Here is a 23,930-nt window from a genome sequence, read left to right on the forward strand (position 1 = left end):
TCCTGTAGGTATTTGGTTTTAATTCTCTGTCTTTTAGATTGCCAAACGAATTTAGTTGTTATTCTTTCTAGGTCTTTGAAGAACTCATAATTTTTTAAGATGGGTAAATTTTGTGCTAGAAATAGGATTCTTGGTAATATATTCATTTTTATAGTCGCTATCCTTCCCATTAAGGAGATATGTTTTTGTTCCCAGTTTTTCAGATCTATACTGATTTCTTTTAGTAGTTTTTGATAGTTATTTTCAAACATTTTTGCGATGTTATCTGATAGCCAAATACCTAAGTATTTAGCTTTGTGCACTACTTCCATTTCGGAAATTTCTTTTAACCTTGTTATCAATCTTGGGGAGCAGTTTTTAACTATTATTTTTGTTTTTTGAATATTAATTCTAAACCCAGCTAGTTGTCCAAATTCTTTTATATCCTTTAATAAGATTGGCAAAGACTGCTCTGGATCATCCAATACAAATATTAGGTCATCGGCAAAGGCTTGTACCTTGAATTCTTCCCCTTTTACTCTCAACCCTCTTATCATTACATTGGATCTGATTTTTTCAAGTAGTGACTCAATAATAAATATAAATAATAACGGGGAGAGAGGACACCCTTGTCTTGTGCCTTTCTGGATTTGGATATCCTGAGATATCTCACCGTTTATTAATATTCTAGCACTTTGTTTATTATACATAGCTTTTATCATTGCACAAAAGTTCACCCCACAGTTCCATAGCTCTAATTTTTTAAACATGAACGCCCAGCTTATATTATCGAACGCTTTCTCTGCATCTAAGAGAATTAAGGCCAGTTGCCTCCCAGGTTGCATTTCGTAATATTCTAATACGTTTATTATATTTCTTACATTATTTTGTATCTTTCTCTTAGGTAAGAATCCTGATTGGTCCTTATGGATTACTTCTGAAAGCACTCTTTTCATTCTGTTGGCCAATATCTTTGCGAAGATTTTATAATCTGTATTTAGTAATGAGATGGGCCTATAGTTCTTTACTTCTTCCTCATCAGAGTTTGGTTTGTGAATCAAAGTGATCAGCGCCTCACTCCAAGAGGCGGGTATCCTCTTTGATTGGGGTATATTATTAAGTAGCTCTTTATATGGTTTTGCTAACTGCTCTTCAAATATCTGATAGAACTCTGTTGGGATCCCGTCCGGGCCTGGCGACTTCTTTTTTTTCCCGTTTTTGATTGCTTCTATTATTTCACTAATTTCGATAGGGTTGTTTAGTGTGTCCATCTGTGCATTATTAAATTTCCCTTTTTCGGTTTTCCCCTGATAGTCTTGTATTTCATTCTCTCTTACTTTTTCTTCTTTATATAAATTCCCGTAGAACTCCCGAATTATCTCTTCTAAATTTTTTTGTGATGTCATTACTTCCCCTTTCTTATTTTTAAGTCTTTTTATAAGTCTTTTTTCCTTTTCTTTTTTTAACTTATAGGCGAGCCATCTTGTAGGCTTATTAGCATTGTCAAAGTAGTAAAGTTTTGCTCTTTCTATTTTCTTTGCTGTCTCTTTAATTAGAAGAAGGTTAAGCTGGTGTTGTAATTTATTTATCCTGTTTCTTGCATTTATTAGATCTTTAGGTGACTTTATAATTCTAGTCTCTTCTCTTTGTATTTCCCTAGTTAAGGTTTCAAATATTTTATTCTCTTGTTTTTTTTTCCATGCCCCCTGATTTATCCACCATCCTCTTATAAATGCTTTGAATGCATCCCAAATTATTTCTATAGGAGTGTCTTGGGCGGTGTTATTAATAAAGAATTCATTTATTAAAGTTTGGGTTTTCCCCCTACAATCTCTTTATCTTTTAATAGACTCAAATTCATTGTCCATCTTGGATTTCTGGCATTAACTTTAAGTTTTAGGATTATTGGATTGTGATCAGCAAATGATCTTGGTAGTATTTCGATCTCATCTATACTTTTAGCAAGATCGATCGACACCCAAGCCATATCGATTCTTGACCAAGCATTGTGCCTCTGTTTTTGATGAAGTATCTTGAAGCTCCTTGTGCATCAAATCCATTTTCTGGTTGAGAGTGGTCATCTAGTCCACTAGAGGGCGGAGGGCTGCAGCAATCATTTTGAAGAAGTCTGTGGCTATTTCCGATTTGGTAACCGGAGACAATGAGCTGGCTGATCCTGTAAGTTTCGCTTTCACCACCATTTTTTCTACACGCTGCGTCATTGTTTAAACTTAATAGGAAGTTTTAAAAAGTCTCTTAAAGCCTCTTTAAGTCAGGAAATATCATTTTGTTGCTAATCTGCACCTCACTCCATCACCATTCGCTCTTTTCAAGCCACCCTCGCCTCCTGCTTTATATAAATCCAATCTCTTCTTCTTCCTCTCTTCTTCTTCTTCTTCTGAAGATCTCCAAGGAGGAGGGCCCCCTCACCCCTTCAAGGAGCCCCTTCCACAGAGCCGAGGTCATGATGGAAAAGGCCTCAGCTCTGGTCTGTGCCAGATGAGCCACCCCAAGTTGTGGAATGGACAACACATGGCTGCCTGATAACTGCAATTGGTCCACAGGGACATAGGGAAGGAGTCAGTCCTTCATATATGTGGGTACCAGGTTGTGAAGGGCTTTAAAGGTCAAAACCAGCATCTTGAACTGATCTTGGAAATAGGCGACTTCCGGTTTTCAGCATCCCGCAAGTGGGTGCGCGCCATCGTTGCTCTGAAGTGAGCAGCGCACAAATGTGCCAATGGGGAGGGGTCCGAGTTGATCTTGGACCCCACGACCGTTTGCAGGAGGGTTGCAGCCTGGGGCATGAGAGGTGCCTCTCCCAAGGCGGAATGCTGAGGGATGGAGGCCCCTCTTTGCCCTGATAGGTCCTCATGGCATGGAGCCAGCAATGGCTCCTAGAGGTGCACACCGGACCAAGCATGCAAGAGATCTGCCAGGACTGATTTTCTCTATTGCTTAAACAAACACAAGTAAGAATGGGAGTAAACCTACCATTTAGCAAGCTGCCATCTGAACGGCAGGAATAAAGCTGCCCCAAAGCCAAAAATAATTGGAAGGGGGGGAATCCCCACATCCAAGGAACTGAGTTAAAAGTGGGAGGTGGGGGCAGCTTGAAAAGAGTGGATGGTGATTGAGTGTGGTGCGGATTAGCAAGAAAGCGATATTTCCAAACTTTAAGAGACTTTTCAAACTTCTTACTAACTATAAACAATGACGCAGCGCTCAGAAAAAATGGCGGCGAAAGTGAAACTTACAGGAGCAGCCAGCACATCATCTCTGGCTTCCAAACCGGAAGCAACCATAGACTTTCCCAAAATGATTGCTGCAGCCTTGTATTTGTATTTTTTTTGTGTTTTTTTCCGTATCTTCTTTGTATTTCTCCATTTGCTTTTTGAGGTCTTCGGTGTCCGCATATATGGCATCCAATTTCGTATGGATTGGCTCCATTTCAGTTTTCATTACTATCGGGAGTATTGACTGCACAGTTTCTTTTATCACCTGGGCTACCGCTCCTTTAATTGTTTCCTGCACTGACTGCTCCATAACGTCTTGAACCCAAGATTTTAAGTCGGCTTTTAGCTCTTCCGTGGAGATGTTAACAGGTGGGTTGACGGCTTGTTGTAATTTAATTTGCGTTTTGGGTGAGGGAATTGATGATTTTCTTGATGATCTGCAGTGTCTTGCTTTCGAACTGCTAGGTTGGCAGGAGCTGGAACTAGAGACGGGAGCCCACTCCGTCATGCAGCACACTCGGGTCTCGAACTGCTGAACTGCTGAACTTCCACAGCCTGCAGTTCAGCGTCTTAACCACTTGAGCCAATGCAGCGCAGGGTTGCGGTGCTCATATCCGTTTCCAAGCTGAAGAGCCAGCGCTGTCCGAAGACGTTTCTGTGGTCATGTGGCCGACATGACTGAACACCAAGGTGCACAGAACGCTGTTCCCTTCCCACCGAAGCGGTACCTATTTATCTACTTGCAATGTCTTGCTTTCGAACTGCTAGGTTGGCAGGAGCTGGAACTAGAGACGGGAGCCCACTCCGTCATGCAGCACACTCGGGTCTCGAACTGCTGAACTACTGAACTTCCACAGCCTGCAGTTCAGCATCTTAACCACTTGACCTGGTGCTTATGAGACTGTGTTGTATACCACCCTAAGCCCAGTCCCACTGGGGAGGGCGGTTGATCAATTCAATTACACAAACAAACAAGGCTGGTCTTCCTATTTACAGTCATAACTTTGGAAGCATCAGTTCAATGTGGGTAATCTATGCATCAAACTATAGGAGATGAGTTTGCTGCCGCATGTGTGACAGGCTTGAAATAGTTAAAATGGGGATGGTTAAAACAGTACTGCGGTTTTTGCCCTAACTGACAGAGTTACTGTCATTCAAGCCTTCACAGCAATTTACCCAGCAAAGATAAGAGTACTTGTTTGATAGAACAGCTCTTTACCCTCACTTTGTTGTGCGCTATGTCATTTCTTTCAGAACTGGAACCATTTCTTCCAAAGCAGCCTCGCATTAATGCAATAAAGGAATATAGCAATGATGTCCTTGAGTTTTAAACTGTCATTGTTGGTGAAGAGTCTGATTCTATATGCTCATTCTATCATCAGGTACATGAGACAGCCATATGCCCGGGGAAAACATCAGTGCTAGATCCCTCACTTTTATTCAGAAAACCTCAGAAGCTAGATAATTTTTCTGGGATCTGTTCTCCAGATTTTTCAGTCTATTTGTTTCTTCTCGAAGGGGTCACATTTTAAAGCTAACGCGTTTCTTCATGAACAGCAACGCCTCTGCTCCATTTCAGAACGCGCTGCTGCTGCTGCTATCAGGTTAAGATCTGCAATGACTTTGAGATCGGAGTGGACAGCCGTTCCGGCAGCTCATTCAGTCCAGAGGAGAGCCGATCTTGATGCAATCTGATCTCTACAGCTAATGCCGCATGTCCCTCTTTCTGGCTAAGGTTGCAACCTGCCTCCTCTACTGAAGATAAATCTTGACATGAAGAATTATTTTTAAATCCTTGTCTTGGATTGAGTGTTGGAGTCTCCCCCCCCCCACACCACCCAGTTTGCCCATTTTCATGGCTATATTCGGTCAATGGCAGAATTAGGCTCCCCTCATTACCAATATCGCTTCTCCCACCCTACAGATTTTCAAATGCATGTCTGCAGAGGAAGAAAAACTGCCAGGAGAGGGAGGATTTTGCAGTGCAGAAACGGCTGAAGGCAAACAAGCCCTTCCACATAATGCTTCAGCAGCCCGTCTCCTAGCAATACTGTTACCCTGGCCCCAGTAATGCAGTGACAGTGTGGGACACATGCGAGCTTTGTCTCACGCCTCACAGAGCCAGCATGGTGTACTGGTTCAAAGCGTCAGACTGGGAAACCCAGGTTAGAATCCCCACTCTGCCACGGAAGCCCACTGGGTGGCCATGGGCCAGTCATACACTCTCAGCCTAGCCAACTTCGCAGGGTTGTTGTGAGGACAAGGAGAATGATGCAAGAGGGGAATGATATAAGGCACTCTGGGTCCCCACTGGGGAGAAAATGTGGGATATAAACAAAGTAAAACAAAACTTTTCAACCAGCGATTGTCGCTTTTTTGCCACGTCCTCTCACTCCATCTTGACTTTCTGTCTGAAATACGTCATGAATGGCCACAGGATGAGAGCCAGTTTGGTGCAGTGGTTAAGAGCACGGACTCTCATCTGGGAGAACCGGGTTTGAGTCCCCACTCCTCCACCTTCAGCTGCTGGATGACCTTGGGCAAGCCATAGTTCTGATAAGAGCTGTCCTTGAAAAAGAGCAGTTTCTGTCAAGATCTCTCTCAGCCTCGCCTACCTCACAGGGTGTCTGTTGTGGGGAGGGGAAGGGAAAGGAGTTTGTAAGCCGCTCTGAGACTCCTTCAGGTAGTGAAGGGCGGGGTATAAATCCAATCTCTTCTTCTTCTTCTTTTACCTCCCAGGGTGTCTGTTGTGGGGAGGAGAAGGGAAAGGAGTTTGTAAGCCACTCTGAGACTCCTTCAGGTAGTGAAGGGCGGGGTATAAATCCAATCTCTTCTTCTTCTTCTTGTGTGCATTTTTGTTCACCCCCTCAAAGAACTCTAAAAGGTTAGTGAGACAAGAACGAGACCATCTTATACTACCCCTTCTGTCTAGATTTAGCTTTCTGCAGTCTGGTGCCAGTTTGGTGTAGTGGTTAAGTGCGCAGACTCTAATCTGGGAGAACCAGGTTTGATTCCCCACTCCTCCACTTGCAGATGCTGGATGACCTTGGGAAAGCCATAGTTCTAACAGAGCTATTCTTGAAAGAGCAGTCCTCGAGAGAGCTCTCTCCGCCCCACCCACCTCACCGGGTGTCTGTTGAGGGGGTGAGAAGGGAAAGGAGTTTGTAAGCAACTCTGAGACTCCGAATGAAGGGCGGGGTATAAATCCGATCTCTCTTCTCTTCTCTTCTTCTTTCCTCTCACACAAGTGGGTTTTTTTTATAAAGCTGGCAGATGCATGCATGCAACAGCCATGCCGCAGTGACTCCACTGGCTCCCCATCAGTCACTGAGTTCAGTTCATGGTCCGGACTATCACAGGAAAAAGCCATTCGTTGCCTTGGGCCCTTGTATCTCCAGGACCTCCTCTTGTGCTGCGCTCCGCCATGACGGCTTCACTCCACTCAGCAGGGCCTTCTGCAGGCACCACTTTGCAAACAGGCCATACCGACAACTGCCTGTACATGCGCACTCTCTGTTGCATTCCCCCACCACATGGAGTGCCCTGCTTAAGGTGGGCAGAAGGACTTCCACACTATCGCTCCATGAAACTACATACAACAAAACAAAGTCTGAGTCCAGTAACACCTGTAAGACCAACCAAGGCTGCGGTCACACGGAGCATTAGCCACACTAGAGAGACGGAAGATAGGTGGATTTTCCGGGCGCGATCTGACCGCCACATCTGGGAAGTGTAGAGCTCCCGTGGCACACCCGAGGCTTCCCGCCGAAGATGCGGGGTAAAAAACTAGTACCTCCGAGGTACTAGTTTCCGGTAACCGCGGGGCAAGGGCGGGCGTCTGATCGTGTTTCCGGTGGCATCCGGCACCCGCCCATGTCCCCTTGCAAAAAGGTTTTTTTCCCCCCAAGTCTCCATGGATGCGCACAAGCACCCAACGGAGCATACGCATACTTTGGTGTACAGAAAAAAACAAACCCGTTTGCCACACCGCGCCGCTTCTTTGCTGCGCCGCAGAATTGTCCTGTGATTGGCACCTCCCCCCTACTTACGGGACCACCACGGGACGTCTGCTTGCGCAACCGTGCGTTGTTTTGCCCCGGGGCAAACAGGCACGCCTCCCTCCCCCCTCGCGATATCCGGCCCGTGTGACCGGGGCCCAAGTTTAATTCTGGGTATAAGCTTTTGTGTGCATGCACAGTTCTTCAGATACAACAGAATTGTTCATGTCAGATACAGCAGAGCTGTTTAGGAGAGCACACAGCTACCGAATGGTTCAGGAAGGTGCTTTAGGAGTGGGACTGTGAACTATAGCACTGTTTATAGCATGTATTATCTGTTTGCTGTATGTGTTATCTTAAACTGCATTGTTTTCTATTTATGTAATACAATCTTCTCTGTTGCGTAATGTATCGTGTCTAATAGTTACTCTCTTTTTCAGATTCCTGTAGTCCTGTTACATTGCTTATTAGATGACACACCCCACAAACTGCATTACTTTACACTGTGCGATCCACCCTTGAGTCTCACTGAGAAAGGTGGACCCATAAGTAATTAATTAAAGCTGCGGTCACCCGCGCCAGTTGGAGCAGAGGGGAAGGGAGGCTATTTACTCTGGAGGAATTGGACACACAGTTGTGAGATTACACATCCCTTTGAAGCTGCAAGCTCAGCCTGTCACTGGGTACGTTCAGACGGGGCATTTGCAACGGTATAGGTGCCGGTTGGAATCGGTGTACTTACCGGCGTTCACATGGCGAACATCTGCCTTCCGTCCCTAACCGTTGCAAAGAGCTTTAAACAGTTGTATTCTGCCACTAGGTCCCCAAGTGGTGATATCCTGAGTGCAACGGTTGTAATCGCTTTACCCCCTCATCTGATCACTCTCCACCATTGTAGAGCCACTTCCGTTCGGAAGCCCGAGGCTTCCGATTTTCGTCCATCATTTTAAAAAAAAATTTTAAGCGTCGGCGGTATGCGCATGAGCGGAGCTTCGCACCAGCATTAATAAAACCAAAGTTTAACTGGTCATTCGTTTTAGCGTTTAGACGAGTGTGGGATCTCACGGAGGCCATTTTCGGGTCAGAAGTCCAAAGGGAAGTGTTTCATTAGAGGGGCTGGATTGAAGGTGAAATAGTACATAGGCTGCACAGGTAACCCTCTTCTGCCGGAACTCATTTCACAATATTCACCGTGCAGAAGCGTTACGCCAAGGCTGTGATTCACCCTGTTAGCTTTGCGCGTGCGCAAACGGAGATTTTTCACATTTTTGTAGATGAGTGCTCATGCGCATGCGTAAACTGGAAAAAAATTTAAATGCCGACATGCGCTGCTGTGTGTCGGGAGTATGAACGGTCATATGGTGATGTGCTGCGCTGTGAGGGAGGTAGTGTGAGCGTGTTTCAGCCGGCATAAACTGCACCGGTTTCAACCGGTACAGTTTATGCCGGCTGAAATGCCCCGTCTGAACGCACCTACTGTGTGATCAAACGCAACTGCGGGTGAGGTGGGGTTTTTGGCTGTTTGTTTCCCATGCGCATACACGAGGAATCGCACCTCTGCACCGAGGGCTCCGTATGGAGTAAGCGATGATGCACATACTGTGGAGGGGAGGGGGGGAAACAATGGCACGTTGTTGAGGTGGAATGACCAGACCATCCCAACGGCATAAGAGCATGCTTGAGCTATCAGACAGGGGAAAGTCCACCCATGGCCCATCACAGCCACTTAGAGCCAGACCTTCCCCGGTGTCTTTTAACTCCGCTTCTGTGGCAGAGCAGCACGGGTTGCTGACGACTGCGGGACCTTTCCCAGATGTTGCTGTCTGATCGTCTTCTTTCACAGCTGTGTTGGATCTAAAGGTGTGTGTGATCACAGCCTAAAAGGTGGAAACTTGAGCCAAGCTGCTCCCTCCCTCCTTCCCTTCCTCCCCCTCTTTCTCTCTCTGTCTCTCTCTCACACACATTTGCGTGCTGCCCAAGACGCAACACCTTCCCTCTACTTCCACTGGCAGGGGGGAAAATATACCTTTCCATGCATTTGGTCGGCTCCTGCTGTTACTGTTTGTCAAGTTGTATATTTTGTTTGCTCTGACCTGGAATAGCCCCGCCTAGCCCGATCGTGTCAGATCTCAGAAGCCAAGTAGGGTTGGATTAATTACGAACATAAGAACATAAGAGACACCAATGTTGGATCAGGCCAAAGGCCCATCCAGTCCAACACTCTGTCACACAGTGGCCAGAAATACCAGGTGCCATCAGGAGGTCCACCAGTGGGGCCAGGACATTAGAAGCCCTCCCACTGTTGCCCCCCCCAAGCACCAAGAAGACAGAGCATCACTTGCCCCAGAGTCCCTATCTATACCTTGTGGCTAATAGCCACTGATGGACCTCTGCTCCATATAAGAACATAAGAGACGCCAATGTTGGATCAGGCCAAAGGCCCATCCAGTCCAACACTCTGTGTCACACAGTGGCCAGAAATACCAGTGCCATCAGGAGGTCCACCAGTGGGGCCAGGTCACCAGGAGCCCTCTCACTGTTGACCTCCCCCCAAGCACCAAGAAGGCAGAGCATCACTTGCCCCAGAGTCCCTATCTATACCTTGTGGCTAATAGCCACCGATGGACCTCTGCTCCACATGCTTATCTAATTCCCTTTTGAAGCCGTCCATGCTTGTAGCCACTGCCACCACTTCCTGTCATTAAAGTATGGGAGACCACCAAGGAAGTTCAGGGTTGCTGTGCAGAGGGAGACCATGGCAAAACCGCCTCTGAACTCTTCTTGCCTTGAAGAACACTACCGGGTCTCCTGAAGTCGGCTGCGACCTGACGGCACTTCCCTCCCCTACCCCCTTTCGTTCAGCTTCTGTTCATTTTTAATTGCTTTTTTATGCAAGTGGCCTAAAGCATTCATGATTTTCTATAAAGTTCTTTTCAGCCACCATAGAACAAAGGGTTATAGCGACATTACGAGTGGTGTGTGTGAGAGGGAATGCGTCCTTCCCCTTTCATAGCAGTGGGATTCAGGGTTATTCGATGCCATTGATCAGCATCAGGAAGCAGTTTTCTCACACAGCAGACACTTAGCTTACAGAATTCAATGAAAATAGCTGTGCCTAACTAAGGTAGCTTCAGAAAAGAGCTGGGCTAATTCAGGGTCAATGGATCCATCAGTGGTAATTAACCATCACAGCTAAAAGGAACCAACACATACAAAGGCAGCATGACATACAGGTCCCCAGGGACCTGTTTCTGGGGATGGGCAACGGAGGATGGATGTCATTTTTTTTGCCCTGCTTACAAGCTTTCCGTGTGGCTGACCACCCTTGGAATGTATCATACTGTCCCACAGCCCAACAGGAGCACAGGGGACCTTCTTGGAGCTATGGGAACTACAGGCGAGATCCAGGAAACCAACGCAATGCCAGCCCCACTTCCCCCGAGGACAGGGACGCCCCGAAACCAAGCACTAGGGAAGACAGGCAGAGAGATAGAGCAGGAGTCAAGCTCGGGTTGCCGGCAGGCAACGCCAGGGAGACGGGCACGGGCACAGTTGCGGAGTAAATGGAAAAGCCCAAACTTACCAGAGGAAAGGGAGCCAGGGACATCATGGACGCGGGCGGTCTCTCACGCAGACGCCCTGGAAGTGGGCACACCCATAGGTAGAACCGTTAGGGAAGGGCATCACAGGGAACCACAAGGGGATGGGACCAAGGGGGAGTGGTCCTATGGGAAAAGCAGACGTAGGGATTGGCAGGACATGGGTGCAATAGACTCCCTAATGAGAGAAAGGGGAGGGATAACCGAGAGGAAGGAAAGGATAATAGGAGAGAAGCAGAAGAAGGTCGGGGAGGATGTCGGGGGCAACTAGCTGTGTGAGACCAGAGAGATCGAGCAAAGGAGCTGCTGACCCGAGGAAGAAGGCACTGGCAGTGGCGAAACTCCAGGCCTCTTCCATTTCTGAGATCTTCGCTTCTCTCCCATATCCTTTGCCAGTACGGCCGGCAGGCCACTGGTGCCTGGGGCACCACGAGGCCACGACACACACCAATACTGGGATCCAGGAATATCAGCATTTACCAATATTTTTCGGGTTTGGTTTACCCAAATCCAAAAAATACTGGATTTTCCCCCCATGCACACCCCTAGTTGTTACCCACATTGGGTCTTGAGATACTTGGAAGGAGCAAGGAAGAAAGGGGGATATAAATATTATAATATATGTCGCGCTCGGGGTCGCCCCCAGGTCTGGACACTCCTGTAGCCGTGTTGAGGAGAGACTCCGAAAGGAAGCAAACGCCTCAGATGTGGAAGGACTGGGGGTTGCTTCACGCCCCAGTCACCCTTCCTCAGACCATTCACCCTTGTTATCTCTCTCTCTTAGCAGGGTGATCGTCCCTGAAAAAATCCTCCCCAGCGTTCACTCGCTTCCTTCCTTTTATGGGGAATCCCTTCCCCATGATACACTCCTATTGGCTCTTCCACCCTTCCATCACCGTGCTGCCCATTCCCTAGGTGTTTCCCCTTATTGTCCCGCCTCCCTGTATATCCCCATGCTTGGAGCCTTGCGCTGGGTTGTGCTGAGCCGTGCCCACTTCCGGGGGGAACGGGAGGACTCATGCTAGATGCGTCGGCGTTTTCAATGCCACAGGGTACGTCTGGGGCTTTCTAGCTGACAGTCCTCCTTAATCGAGCCTGCCCGTGAGTCAGAGGTTGAAGGACGGGTTCGGTGCCAGATTCTTCCCTCAGCCCCCTGTACCTCCGTGCTCGCGGTGGGAGGGGCCTGTGTCCCAGCTCGTCTCCCAGACCGACTCCCAAGCTCCCGGGACCGTCACCCCCGCCGTCCCAGGAACTCGCCACCCCAGGGCCCCAGACATCCATAGTCTGCTGAGGGCCCGGCGCAGGCAGCGCCAGTCCTGCCACAGTGTCCAGAAAGGCCGTGGAGGAGCCCACGGCGGGACAATAAATAAATATTTCTGTGCAAATCTCTATTCCATACAAGACAAGCGGAATGATAATAGACAATAGCACTGTCTTTCTGGACTTGTTAAGGTGATTTAATAGCTGTTGTGTTTTCACTCAGACCTAATTAGATAGCATCAAGCTACACAATAAATTTTGATTCTGCACTTTCGTGTTGGGAGCTTTCTTCTTCGACAACATATTTTCTTCTGAAGTTGTTCTGTTGAAGAGGGACGATTTTCAGGACGGCGGCAGCTCAAGGTGGCAGACTGAAACGTTCCCCTGCCACAGAATGTCATTTTTTTTTGGTCAAAATCTGCCAATTTATTATTTTGCACAGAGACTGACCAGTTTCTCCTGTGCAGATGGCAAAAGGGCCTCGCTGACAAATAATTCCACACATCACAGTTGGGGATGAACGGATGAGGGAGACCACAATGGCATCGTAGAGATTATGAGGACCTGCAATATTGCTGCCTGCAGGGCTTTTTTTGTAGAAAAAGCCCAAGCAGGAACTCATTAGCATAATAGGCCACACCCCAAAGCAGACACTCATTAGCATATTAGGCCACACCCTCACAGCACAGCTCATTAGCATAATAGGCCACATCCCACGTGTTACCAGAAGTGTGCTCATCCAGCCACACCCACCTTTTGCTTCTTATTCTGTTTACTTTGTTGTCAAAACCCAGGGCCTTTTTTTGTAACAGGAACTCCTTTGCATGTTAGGCCACACACCCCTACTGTAGCCAATCCTAATGGGTTTCTGCTGTTGGGTGTGGCCTATTATGCTAATGAGTTCCTGCTGGGCGTGGCCAACTGAGGAGCCAGCGGGAACTCCGTTCCTGTGCGTTCCTGCCCAAAAATAGCCCTGGCTGCCTGAGTCAATCGGGAACAGAGGTGGCACCTGGCTTTGTTGCGGGATCTGGTTTGTGGCTGTTTCTACACAGATTATTTGCCGAGGTCTGATGCTTTTGGGAAACGGGCTTTTCCCCAGCTCCCCCACACCACAGCTGTGCATTTGTGTACCCTCACCATGGTTTCCTCAGCTTTTCTCCAATCTTTCTGTTGTGTATTCTTAAAGAGTGTACATGCGCGTGGTCAGGAGCACAAGCGCAGCTTCAGGTTCCAACACAATAGTGGGTGAGGATCCTAGGATGGACTTATCGGCCACCTCAGATCCAGCGCCCGACTTATGGAGATGAGTCACCTTCTAAATAGCTTATCACGGGTGGTGGTGTGTGTGTGTGGGGTGTGGGGTGTTTGGGAGATACAAGCACTGACACGCGTCTGAATCCAGTATATTATACTTTCCCAAACATGTTTTGCTACAGCGTTCTGGAAAAGATCACAGCAACGCCTGGATGGCTGCTGTTTGGGCAGCAGAGTGTGGATTCTCCGGGTCTCAACCACACAGCGGCCATTTTCTCTGCCTCTGTCCCTGCAGCACCCAGTTCTTTTCACTGCCACCGACAGGGGCTTTAAAAAAAAAACCTGGCAATTCATCATCATTATAATAGCCCCAGTCACACGGGCCAGATAACGCAGGGGGGAGGCGTGGCTGTTTGCCCCGGAGCAAAATAAAGTGCAGTAGCCCTCCGTGCTTAGGCTGTTAGCTGGCGATCACAGCACAATGCTGGAGCGTAGCAAAGAAGCGGCACGGCAAACGTTTCGCGTTTGTGCGCATGCGCAGTTCCGTGGAGCAGCACTGCTTTCAGCTATGTGTTTGTGCGCATGCGCTTACGAAAAAATCCAGTTTGCGACGAGACGTGGATGGGCGCCGGATACCACGGGATACTAGCGCTCCCGCGATCAGATGCCCGCCCCTGCCCTGTGTTTTCCAGATACTAGTGCACTTTCCACAGTACTTTTTTACTGCGCATCTTCGGCGGGACGCCACGGGTGCGCTATGCTTCCCAGATGTTGTGGTGTGATCACGCCCCGAAAATCCACCTGACATTCGTGCCTTTAGCGCAGCAAATCCTCCGTGTGACCGGGGCCAATATATACCAATCACTGTATCAGGTTCTCTGAACTCCCAGCTTTGTTTTTTTTTTAAAGAATTAAGTAGCCTGTTTTCACTGCGGTGGCTCAAGTGGTTAAGACGCTGAACTGCAGGCTGTGGAAGGTCGGTAGTTCAGCAGTTCAAGACCCGAGTGTGCCGCATGATGGAGTGAGCTCCCGTCTCTAGTTCCAGCTCCTGCCAACCTAGCAGTTCGAAAGCAAGAAATTGCAAGTAGATAAATAGGTACCACTTCGGTGGGAAGGGAACAGCGTTCCGTGTGCCTTGGTGTTTAGTCATGCCGGACACATGACCACGGAAACGTCTTCGGACAGCGCTGGCTCTTCGGCTTTGAAATGGAGATGAGCACTGCAACTCTAGAGTCGGACTCGACTGGCTTTCAAGCAAGGGAACCTTTACCTTTACCTTTACCTTTAACTGTAGAGAGATAAGGGGAAAGGCATATCTCTGCAACAAAAGAGTCTAGAGGCTTTCTTTCTTTTTTCTTTTTTTTAAATGACAGCTGGGAATCTCAGATAACCCGACATGCTGATTGTTAATCATTCTAACAATATTCAATTGCCATTTTTTTTAAAAATTGGTGGAACGGCTTGTTGGAAGACTAGGGCAAAACCTTTGTGGAATGGCTGCTGGTGGGAGACGGGGGCAAAGCCACTCTGGGGAAACCTGCCTATGTGGAGCCCTGTTGACCCTGCTCTGTACCAGCAGCTGTAGCAGTAACAGGGAATCTACAGAAGCCTCTCCCCGTGCAGAAAACATCAGGGGATCTATTAGGTGGCCTATTCTTACTAGTGAATAGCGGCTGTTTTAGATTACATGGAGGCAGGGCTTTTTTTGTAGAAAAAGCCCAGCAGGAACTCATTAGCATAACAGGCCACACCCAATAGCAGGAACTCATTAGCATAGTAGGCCACACCCCTGACAGCACAGCATATTAGCCTATTAGGCCACACCCCCATGTCACCAGAAGTGTGGTCATCCAGCCACACCCACCTTTTGCTTCTTGTTCTGTTTACCTTGTTTGTGGTCATAACCCAGGGCCTTTTTTTGTAGCAGGAACTTCTTTGCATGTTAGGCCACACACCCCGAATGTAGCCAATCCTAATGAGTGTCTGCTGTTGGGTGTGGCCTATTATGCTAATGAGTTCGTGCTGGGCGTAGCCAACTCAGGAGCTAGCCGGAACTCCGTTCCTGTGCGTTCCTGCCCAAAAATAGCCCTGCATGGAGGCCAACCTGAAAGAAGCCTCATTGTCCAGGATGGAGTGTGGATGATTAATGATACTGTGGACTGGTTCGAAATGGACGCTGCAAGTGACAACAAAAGGTGTTCCCTCATTCTCCTGGGATAGTACCAGTCTGTTCACAAAGTACCCCTCTGCTATATGTGCCAGATGGGCACTGGCTACCCATCTCTTTCTGAGCACAATGCACAAGACTTGTTCTTATGTTTTAGACCTGAAACAGTTTGGGGTCAGCAGCATATACGAAGGACCATCTCCTCCCACATTATCCAGCCCACCAGTTAAGATCTGCCTCTCGAGCCCTGCTCTCTGTGCCCCCACCTTCAGAGAAACAGGACTTTTCCTGCGGTGGCTCCTCTCACCTTTGAGTGCCTGGTTTGCTTGGTACCTACTTGATTTCATTTAGGTGTCGGGCCAAAACACCTCTGTTTACGCCAGGCTTTTGATTAGCGGTCCCAGCTCCTGCCAGCCTAGCAGTTCGAAAGCAAGAAATTGCAAGTCAATAAATAGGTGGGACATGCAACAAACATGAAATTGAGCAAACGTCAGAGGACGGCGGAGGACAGGAGGGCCTGGCGTGATCTGGTCCATGGGGCCGTGAAGAGTCGGACTCGACTGTGCGACTGAACAACAACAACAACAACAAAATAGGTGGGAAGGTAACAGCGTTCCGTGCCCCTCGGCATCTAGTCATGCTGGCCACATGACCATGGAAACGTCTTTGGACAGTGCTGGCTCTTTGGCTTGGAAACGGAGATGAGCACCGTCCCCTGGAGTCGGATTCGACTGGCTTTCGAGCAAGGGAAAGCTTTACCTTTACCTTACCTTTATCTTTCCAGCTTTTTTTTAATGGGCTGCTTCTGGTTCTGAGGACTGCTTTATGCATAGTTTTATAGCCCCCTCATGGATCACTGCCTTGTCGTGGCGAGGGGGCTTGCGTGGTTCGATGAGGCTGTGGGCTATGCCGTGGAGGGCCACCCAAGACGGACAGGCCACAGCAGAGAACTCAGACCAAGCGTGATCCCCTGGAGAAGGAAATGGCAACCCACTCCAGTATTTTTGCCAAGGAAACCCCATGGACAGTATCAAAAGGCTAAAAGATATGACGCCGGATGTTGAGAAAGATTGAAAGTCAAAGAAGACGGGGACAGCAAAGGATGAGATGGATAGACAGTGTCATAGACGCAACGAACATGAAATTGAGCAAACTTCAGGGGGTCGCGAAGAGTCGGACTCGACTGTGCGACTGAACAACAGAAAATACTGTGTATATCCCTGGGCTAATGGCTTGTTTTTATATTGATAACACTGTTTTAATTGCTAAGTGCCTTGAGCACAACTCTGATAAGACAGTATAGAAATTTCCTAAACAAATAAACGTAAGACATGTTTCTTCACTTCACCCGGTGAGTACTGCGACTTAAAGAATGCCAGATGTAACCTCTCTCACGAACCCTCCATAAAGACAATCGTTTCCTGTCAAATTGCAGGCATTAAATTAGCTTAGCATGTCTAGAAAGATGATTTCATCACCTAATACTACTGATTATTTATTGAGGGACCTTTCCACACTGCTTCTCCAGGGAACCTGCTGCTGTGGATGATCAATGGGTTTGTCTTGTACCAATGCGCTTCACAGGGCAAATGTCACAGACTGTCTACGTTTCAAAGCAACTGCCCCTCTCAGGCTAATATACATAGATTTATCTGCCTACTGAGAACACTGCTTATGCATCTAATGAAGTGGTCAATTCCTGCAAAACCTGCGAACACGGATGATTACCTCCCCTCTGCCCCCGAAATTTGCAGTAAAAAAAAAAAAGATTTGTGGAGTTTTGCCCTGGTCTTTGGAAGAGAAAGGGCTCCTTCCTTCCAGTCCAATCTGATTACTCTTCCTTTGACCCAATGACATGGAAAGGAGCAGACCATCAGGTAAAACAAAACAGGCAGGTGGGTCTTCCAATACGCTGTGCCATAACCACCACGAAATATTTGGCCACCTGTACAGTCACTTGGTTTTCTACATCTCCTAATAACCCAGAAATATTCTCATCCGGGGAGTCAGAACTAGCTTCAAGTAATGGGAGAGTTAGCTTTGATCTTCAGTCTTAAAATAACAGGACAATCTGGAATTGTATGGTCCATAGATTCTGTTTTATCTGAATTGCGGGTACGTAATCAATCAGGAAAGGGCTGCGGTGGCTCAAGTGGTTAAGACGCTGAACTGCAGACCGGAAGGTCGGTAGTTCAGCAGTTCGAGACCCGAGTGCTGCATGACGGAATGAGCTCCCGTCTCTGGTCCCAGTTCCTGCCAACCTTACAACTTTGAAAGCAAGAAACTGCAAGTAGATAAATAGGTACTGCTTCGATGGGAAGGTAACAGTATTCCGTGCGCCTCGGCGTTTAGTCATGCCAGCCCCATGACCACAGAGCAGTCTTCGGACAGCGCTGACTCTTTGGCTGGGAAACAGAGATGAGCACCGCACCCAGGGGTCATTTCCTGTAGGAGCACACAGGAGTGGTGCTCCGGCAGTAAAGAGCCCAGGGGGCGGGCACATGCAACAAGCCCCACCCCCTGCTCCCAGCAGCCCTCAGTCAGAGCAAGAAGCAGCCAGGTAAGTAGCAGAGCTCCCCCTGGCCCAAAACAGTCCAGTGGCACCTTTAAGACCAAGTTTTATTCAGGTACAAGCTCTCCCTCCTCTGCGAGGACAGATCTGCATGTCCCCCCCCCCCAAATAGCTAGCAATCCAAAACAGTCCAGCGGAGCCTGAGCAGTGGGTGTTGCCTTCTGACAAACGTCCGGTGATGTCAGGGTGTGTGGCATATGCAAATGAGTTATGCTAATGAGTTATGCAAATGTGCTCCTGCACCTCTTTGTCTACGAAATCACCCCTGACCACACCCTAGAGTCGGATTCAACCGGCTTTCAAGCAAGGGAAACCTTTACTAATCTGTCAGGAAATGGTATACCTTGGTAAAAGGTAAAGGTTCCCTTGCTCGAAAGCCAGTCCAGTCCGACTCTAGGGTTGCGGTGCTCATCTCCGTTTCAAAGCCGAAGAGCCAGCGCTGTCCAAAGACGTTTCCGTGGTCATGTGGCCGGCATGACTAAACACCAAGGCACACGGAACGCTGTTCCCTTCCCACCGAAGTGGTACCTATTTATCTACTTGCAATGTCTTGCTTTCAAACTGCTAGGTTGGCAGGAGCTGGAACGAGAGACGGGAGCTCACTCCGTCATGCGGCACACTCAGGTCTCGAACTGCTGAACTACCGACCTTCCACAGCCTGCAGTTCAGCGTCTTAACCACTTGAGCCCCCGCAGCTCCTTGGTATCTTCCCACTAAAACTGCAGACGGCAACAGGGCTTCTTCCTTATTGGGAGTTTGGAATTTTCCAGGACACCCCAAGTCACTGCTTTGTAAACTGCCTACTTCCCTCTTTCCTCCGATGAAGCTCTTTCCCCATCACCCCTCAACTGGTAGGATATAACCAGCTGGAGGAGTCGGACTCCAACCCTCTGTGCCTCCGGAGCCCTGTGCTACTTCTGCCTTTTTACTATGTTTACCACCATGCTCAGCTGAGCTCCAACAGGAACAAGGAGAGGCCTTTCCACACCCTTAGGGATGAAGGCGTCCACTCACCCTCTAACCCTTACTTGCCTTTGCTAACATGGCTGAGAGTAGGACGTGGTACTGGAGGAGGATACAGGATTCTGATTTCTAGCATTCAAGTAATAAAGGCTTAATAAATGAATCATGCTGTTATAAAAATACAAATATTTATTATGGTGTACACATTAAAGGTAAAGGTTTCCCTTGCTCGAAAGCCAGTCGAATCCGACTCTAGGGTTGCGGTGCTCATCTCCGTTTCAAAGCCGAAGAGGCAGCGCTGTCCGATGACATTTCCGTGGTCATGTGGCCGGCATGACTAAACACCAAGGCACACGGAACGCTGTTCCCTTCCCACTGAAGTGGTACCTATTTATCTACTTGCAATTTCTTGCTTTCGAACTGCTAGGTTGGCAGGAGCTGGAACTAGAGACGGGAGCTCACTCCGTCATGCGGCAACCCGGGTCTCCAACGGCTGAACTACCGACCTTCCACAGCCTGCAGTTCAGCGTCTTAACCACTTGAGCCACCGCAGCTCCGGTGTACACATTAATAGAAGATAAAATAGGTGAAAAGAAATGATCCAAATATCAGACTCTTAGAACTTTTTACACACAGAGCTGATAGTTTTACACATACAATTGACGGGTGTATCTTATGACCAGTAGATCATACACGTTTCGGCCCCTTAGGGCCTTCCTCAGTGGTCAATATTACTATTGTAAAACAACACACAGCCAGAAATAAATATATGAAAAAAAGATTTTCTTTAGAGCCAGGTGTTGCTTTCTCATGTGATGTGCAATTCCCAAAGGTTTACACAGTAGGCCATGGATAATCTCGACGCCAGTGCAGCGCGTATCACTGTCCCCCCGCGGCAGGGATCCTGTGATGACGCACGGATCCCCCGCTGCGGCTTGGCAGCCCTACTCTCGTGGTAACTGCACATACTGTCCAAGTTGTTCCGGTAACAAATATCCAGTGTGTCTCGATGTCTGTCTCTTCCATCAAAGGTAGTAATCAACTTGATTATTTGTGATGTGTGTTGTTTTACAATAGTAATATTGACCACTGAGGAAGGCCCTAAGGGGCTGAAATGTGTATGGTCTACTGGCCATAAGATATACTCCTCAATTGTATATGCAAAACTATCAAATCTATGCAAAAATTTTAAGAGTCTGATATTTGGATCATTTCTTTTAACCTATGTTATCTTTTACTAATGTGTACACCATAATAAATATTTGTATTTTTATGATAACTTATTTTGTTAGCTTGACCCTCATATATCACAGACATATCTTGGGTGGAGTCCCCCCCCCTTTTTCTCGATAAACAAATCATGCACCTACTGCAGCTTTCTTATAGGCAGCAGGGCTGAGCAAAAGATGGAAAATAAAATGGCAAACCGCAATCTGTCTCAACCTGACTAAACTTGTCTGTAACTGATGTAATTAAAGGAACAAGCACTTAATTATTAAGAGGCGGAAGCCCTCAGAGAAGTTCCATTACCTTGAATTCAAGGTCTGGGCTTCTTCTTAGTGTGTAGCTAACACACGGCCAAAATGGGAATCTGCCATATAGCCAGCATCAGTCTCAAGATACATGGGACCCCAGAGAGTCCAGGAAGAGAGTCCAGAGAGCTTCCCTTTTGGGTTCAGAAAATGGAAGATTTGTATTCACTTACCGAGAAGCTTCCTTCTCGGTGGTCCGGGAGTGGGGCAGTCCTTACTCTTGGGAATAGGCTCCTCCCTCTGGAACAGGGTCGGTTTCCTCAAATCAATACAGGAAGGGGAGGGGCCTGTCCCCTGGGAACGTCCCAGTCGTCTCCAAGCCGTGCATCCCCTAACATCACACTAAGGAAAGGAAAAAACACTTCTCCCCACCATAGTGAAACTCAATTTTCGGGGCAACCAGCCTTGTAACTTTATGCCCCTCCAGCGGGTGTAGACCAAGGTTGAAACCTTCTGTCGCTCTCTCACCCAATTAACTCACAATTTTTTGTTTTAGTGTCTGAGAGAAACTTCATAAATGTTCCTCCAAAATAACCCCCAAAACTGGGTGGGCAGGACTGCCCCACTCCCGGACCACCGAGAAGGAAGCTTCACGGTAAGTGAATACAAATCTTCCATTCTCCGGTGGTCCTGGGTGTGGGGCAGTCCTTACTCTTGGGACATAAAATAGTAGTGTGCCCCAGGGTGGGAAATCCCCCTCTTTTGATCTTCGGCTAGCACTCCCTGTCTTCGTATCCATCGGCTTGAGGGTCATTATCCGGGAGTCAGGTTCCAGCCTGCTAATTTGTTCCTAGCATCATATTAGCCCAGAGAGCTTGACATTGCTTACCCTGCAAGGTAGGCCAAGTACAACGAGCTTCAAGAGAAAATTGCGGGATGAAAGGCCATCTCCACAGGACTATTTAATTTTGCTATTAGCAGTATATTCTACTTTGGATTACAGCTCATGAATACACTTTCTTTTCTTTCCTTTCCTTTCCTTAAATCACACTTACAAGCGTATTGTTTTGTGCGTGTTGGAATATATATGATGCTAAACTGCTGAGGACATTCTAGCTCTGACTAAGATAGTCACATAGGTATTTTCTGGACCAGAAATCGAAGATGTTCTAATTCAACAGCTGTGCATTTCATCTTTAGAGGCCTCGTAAACATCCTTGTCTTGTGTCTATTAATCTTGCTGCTTAACTTTCCTTTGTTGGTTATTTCCAGGGCTATTTTGGGGCAGGAATGTACAGGAACGGAGTTCTGTCTGGCTCCTGAGTTGGCCACGCCCAGCAGGAACTCATTAGCATAATAGGCCACACCCAACAGCAGAAAATCATTAGGATTGGCTACATTAGGGGTGTGTGGCCTAACATGCAAAAAAGTTCCTGCTACAAAAAAAGCTCTGAGTTTTGACAACAAACAAGGTAAACAGAATAACAAGCAAAAGGTTGGTGTGGCTCGATGACCACACTTCTGGTAACATGTGGGTGCGGCCTAATATGCTAATGAGTGGTGCCATCAGGGGTGTGGCCCAATATGCTAATGAGTTTCTGCTATTGGGTGTGGCCTATTATGCTAATGAGTTCCTGCTGGGCTTTTTTCTACAAAAAAAGCCCTGGTTATTTCATTGTAATATGTCACATTGCAACATGTGTCTACCTGCACCTCAAACTGTTTCACCTCTGAAGAACGCCCCCAAGGGGCGGAAACGTGTCAGGTCCCCTGTACTGGCCCTTGGGTTCAGGTCACTTGCACTTTGTAACAAGACATTCATTGGGCCCTTATTTGTTTTTAACCGTGTTTGTAAATAATAAGTTTACACTAGATTTTTAATATTGGCCCTTTATCAGGCTAAACTGTTTTCTTCTGCTCTTTTTGTGCCATCCTGTGTTTCTTACTTTAAAAAAATAAATAAATACGGAAATGTAAATGAATAGAAGCATTTGTGCAAACTGAGAAAGAACAATGCAGGCAGATGGAACATTATAAACAAACGACCAGTGAATCGTCCACCTCTGTTCAGATGACAGCTTTGTTTCCAATTTCTGCAATTCTTAGTTCTATCACATTATAAATCTCATCTTACAGACTGCATTGATTTGCATTGTGTAATCCACTGTAAGCGAGCTGCGGTGGCTCAAGTGGTTAAGACACTGAACTGCAGGCTGTGGAAGGTCAGTAGTTCAGCAGTTCGAGACCTGGGTTGCAGCCTTGCCGCGTGACAGTGTGAGCTCCCGTCTCAAGTTCCAGCTCCTGCTAACCTAGCAGTTCGAAAGCAAGAAATTGCAAGTAGATAAATAGGTACCACTTCGGTGGGAAGGGAACAGCGTTCTGTGCGCCTTGGTGTTTAGTCATGCCGGCCACATGACCACGGAAACGTCTTCGGACAGCGCTGGCTCTTCGGCTTTGAAACGGAGATGAGCACCGCAACCCTAGAGTCAGACTCGCCTGGCTTTCGAGCAAGGGAACCTTTACCTTTACCTTTAATCCACTGTAAGTCTCAGTGAGAAAGGCATAATGTAAAATTTAAAAAATACAATAATACAAAGGCGTTTGTAAAAGGTTCCTACCTGTCTGCTGAGCACCAGCAAGGTCACGAAGAATATGAACAGAGACACGGAACCCATCGTCTTCAGATCTTTCAGGATCCCTGGCCTGTGGAAACAAAGACCAGGCTCAAATGTATGGGATAATGAAAATGCTCCACCATTTCTGAGTCTAGCGATTCCTTCTGACTGTCTTGCATCAGGGAAGGGCTCTTTCCACTGGAGGAAAATGCTCTTGCTAGTGGAAAGCAGCCAAGGGATCAAACCCCTTATCTGCGGAAAAGGTTGCTACTCTGCATGAACTGAATTTTTGACAGCAAACCCAGACTCTTAAGAGCGTGAGATGGCTGGCGGAATGTGCTGTGACCGCGGACCTGATAGTTTTCATCCTTACTGTTATAATCTTTGCTCATGACTACGGTGTTATTGGAGCTGCGGTGGCTCAAGTGGTTAAGACGCTGAACTGCAGTGGATTTGGAAGGTTGGTAGTTCAGCAGTTCGAGACCCTAGTGTGCCGCATGACGGAGTGAGCTCCCGTCTCTAGTTCCAGCTCCTGCCAACCTAGCCATTCGAAAGCAAGAAATTGCAAGTAGATAAATAGGTGCCTCTTCGGTGGGAAGGTAACAGCGTTCCGTGCGCCTTGGTGTCTAGTCATGCCGGCCACATGACCACGGAAACGTCTTCGGACAGCACTGGCTCTTCGGCTTTGAAACGGAGATGAGTACCGTAACCCTAGAGTCGGACTCGACTGGCTTTCGAGCAAGGGAACCTTTACCTTTTACCTACAGTGTTATTGCTATTTTATAACGGCTAATTGCCACCGACAAGCTGCTGAA

General features: G+C 47.6%; 1 protein-coding gene across 1 annotated transcript in view; it reads right to left on the reverse strand.

Moving 5' to 3' along the window:
- ADCY2 (adenylate cyclase 2 (brain)) overlaps positions 1–23,930 on the reverse strand; it is a 200,078-nt gene that overhangs the window by 37,775 nt on the left and 138,373 nt on the right. Inside the window, exon 18 of the mRNA XM_015409355.1 lies at positions 23,119–23,203. Within this exon, the coding sequence (XP_015264841.1) occupies positions 23,119–23,203 (85 nt within the window). The remainder of the gene's footprint in view (positions 1–23,118; positions 23,204–23,930) is intronic.

Source organism: Gekko japonicus, unplaced genomic scaffold (genome assembly GCF_001447785.1).
Source record: "Gekko japonicus isolate JY-2015 unplaced genomic scaffold, Gekko_japonicus_V1.1 scaffold707, whole genome shotgun sequence".
Classification (NCBI taxonomy): domain Eukaryota; kingdom Metazoa; phylum Chordata; class Lepidosauria; order Squamata; family Gekkonidae; genus Gekko; species Gekko japonicus.